Below are 3,272 nucleotides of genomic sequence, written 5' to 3'. Positions count from 1 at the left end.
ATGTAAACATTCATTCAGATGATTTTATAGGAAGAAAAATTTGTGCATTTGCGAAATTTCATGTTAACGTAGTATACACACTAGGATGGTCCCTAAAATACCAAAATAATCGGGCATCCTTTTTTTTACTCTATATAAGTACAAAATAAAATAACCACGAAAATTAAAAAAAAAAAAAAATAGGGTGATTTTGTTACATGCCAAAATTCTGAAAAAATTTAATTTTGACCAGCTACAACTCAGTTAGTTTCATAATGAATAAGTTTCAATAATATTTATCAAAATGCAAGGCAAAATTTTTTCGACTTTTGTGATTATTTTTTTATCGTAAAAATTTTAAGAAATTTATGACTTTGACCATCTAAAAATCAGCGAGTTTATAGAATTTAAATGAATGCCTCAAAAATATTTATCACATTTCAGGTCAAAATTTTGTCGAATTGTTAGGGATTTGTAAAAAAAAAAAATTTTTTTAAACTCCGGTAGCCCCCTCTCCTAAATTTTTGATTTTGAAATTTTCGTGGATATTTACGTACATATATTTTGTACGTAGAAGCAAAAAATAAAGGGGTGCCTCATACAAAATTTCGAGTTTGATATTTTAAGGCCCAACCTAAGCCTTACTTTATTCGAAATTACAGTTACATCTCCGTTGGTCGTACTGGATGCCCATTTTAGCTGCAAGGTTTACCAAAGAACCCGTGTCCCGGGACACAGCTCTTTCAATCCTCAGCATTTTGGCTTGGCATTCTCTACGGTAATGATGCCTTGAATGATGTGTTAGGTTAGGTTAAGTAAAGTGGCAGCGCCGTGTGCCAGCGACTCAGTTCGACAATTAGGAGATTGTCCTTTGGGATACCACATTCTGAATGGCACCCAATAATCTAATCGATAAAACGCCTCCAGCCCATTATGTAATAACGAATTCGGCTATCGCAATGCGCCAGAGATCCTAGGGGCTATTAAGGGGTGGGGCCAAAGTACGTCAGCCTTAGCCTCGCAAACGCTAGGCACATAAAAGGTAGTATTGAGTTGATTCCACCTCATCATCTTCCTTCTTACTGATTTAATAGTGACCCGTTAAAATCCCCACCAAAAGTGAGAGCTGTGGCTTTGGAATGCCCTCGACCGCACGCTGTCCACCCTTCGGCTAGAAGGATCTTGCAATCGCGCATCTCCTGGTTTTCGCCCAGCGCTTGTTGAGCTGACATGATGCCCATCTATCCAAGAATGCATCACAAGTGATCAATGTCAACCCCAGCCGCTCTATATCCGGCGATAATGTACCTTCCCTAGCCAATTCGCCAGTTGCACAGTTCGGACGGCCGCTGTTACCCGGAACCCAAATGAGCCTAATTCAGAAGTATTCCGACGCGACCGAGAGAGGCAGCAGACATTCCTTAATCAATTTAGAGCGCACCGCCTACGCCCCCGAAATCAAAATAAATGCTCACCTCCCTGACTGTCATCGCACTCCGGAGCAGTACCTCCATCGCCTTCTCGATATCAACCACTTCCGCCTGGAATAGTGCGGGAAATAATTTGTGCATCAGTCAGTTTGTCACAATTGTTTCTTGTAGCATTAGTTGAAAATTTTCCTGAGTTTACATCTCCACCATGGGTTTGGATGTGCTAGTGTTTATCAATTTTTTAAGAGTTTTCTCCAGATTTTCGACTGTTTCATTGAGTTCTTGAACGGTTAATTCGTCCGTTGAGAAATTTAGGCCATATAATAGAAATGGAAGAAATTCTAATTGAATAAAGGAGGCTCGAAAATCAGGGTATCTCAGGTGTAGGAATTTTTTGACTATCAGCTGATTGTGTTTCCACATAGAAGGTTGTATGATAATGAGTGCAATGCTGAAAAATGATGGTGTAGTGATATGTCACGAATTTCTTCTAACTACGCTTCTAAGAAAACATTTGATCAGTCCGCGAAAACTCATGAACGCGATGCGGCAAATGCACATTTTTTTCAAACATTTTTCATCGATATCTTAAATTTATTATTTTTTCAATTATATTTAATTTCGAACTTAGTAATTAAGTTTGTTAATGCCTCTGTTATTTAGTTATAAAGTTTTTTTCTAATAAAATCGAAATCTAATTTACTACCCACGAGTTCCAATATCAGTTTGCTTTAAGATTGCTAATTAAGAGCGAACAAAACTCTATCGTTTTCATAAAATCTCAGGCTAAATACTTGAAACTAAATTCACACATACATACCATAAACTTGTTTATAAACGTATTTTAACTTACATACATATAACCCTTAAAAGTTGATTAAGCATAATTAAGTTCATACAAAAAACTGCACACACATGCAGTTCGAATTATGATTATTATTTTTTTTTTAATAAAACATACCTACCACCTAATTAAATACATACCTCGAGTACATATACGTATTTATAAAATATTTAATTTTATTTATTTTTCTTTTATATATTAAATTAAAACCAAAAACCAAAAAAAACGATATCAATTGATTTTTAATAAATTTGACAATTTTTGTGCTGTAATCGCAAATCAAATATATTACATAAATGCATAAATATTTGTAGGAAAGGATGTCATCGGTGCCTGGTTATCTATGAAAAACATAAGAATGTTCTTCAATATAAAGAAAGTGAGTGCGAAGGTGATAGTATGTATATGCATCAAACGAATCCATCTGCCTTGGCGATGCGTAGCGTTTTAAAACAAAGCGAACATAGGGGGGGAGCTCATCCCAATTTGAACAACAACAACGGGCATTCAAGACTATCCTCATCGGATCAGTATATAATGAGATCCTATGATGATATGAATGATTGTAAGCATTAATTTTTTTTTATTTATTTATTAATTTTCCTCTATTCAAACTCACTCGCTATCTATATAATTATCTATATATCTATCTGTCTCTATTAATAACTTTCTTCAAACGAAACATAAAATTTAACAAAAAAATAAATTTATTTTTTTGAGTCAAATAGTTTTCTTGTATGTTTTTGTCGTTTGTATTTCTTAGTTATTTTTTTTTTGTTAATTAAATTTTATTTAGTTTTTGTTCATTTCGTATGCATTTTTGTATAGTTTTTCACATCCGGTTATTTTATTTTACTTTATTTTAAATGCAATATTTTTTATTTTTTTTTTTGGTTTTATTGCACCCCAACTTGGCGAAGTTTCATGTTAGGCTTACGGCAATTGATTTTACTTAGTTTTTGTTAGGGCATTTCATAATTGCAATAAATAATTATTGTATTAATATGTACGTACATACA

The 3,272-nt window shown here is 33.8% G+C and overlaps 1 protein-coding gene across 2 annotated transcripts in view; it reads left to right on the top strand.

Annotated features, from left to right (window-relative positions):
- The window catches only part of LOC108368809 (uncharacterized), a 37,066-nt gene extending 34,117 nt beyond the window's left edge, over window positions 1–2,949 (top strand). For both annotated transcript variants that reach the window (XM_017623727.1, XM_017623728.1), the window contains one exon: window positions 2,568–2,949. In XM_017623727.1, the coding sequence (XP_017479216.1) occupies window positions 2,568–2,829 (262 nt within the window). In that variant the 3' untranslated portion in view covers window positions 2,830–2,949. The remainder of the gene's footprint in view (window positions 1–2,567) is intronic.
- Window positions 2,950–3,272: the final 323 nt, after the last annotated feature.

Source organism: Rhagoletis zephyria, unplaced genomic scaffold, assembly GCF_001687245.7.
Source record: "Rhagoletis zephyria isolate East Lansing unplaced genomic scaffold, Rhagoletis_zephyria_1.1 Rzeph_scaffold_03336, whole genome shotgun sequence".
NCBI classification, from domain to species: Eukaryota; Metazoa; Arthropoda; class Insecta; order Diptera; family Tephritidae; genus Rhagoletis; species Rhagoletis zephyria.
This window is presented reverse-complemented; position numbering and strand designations above follow the sequence as displayed.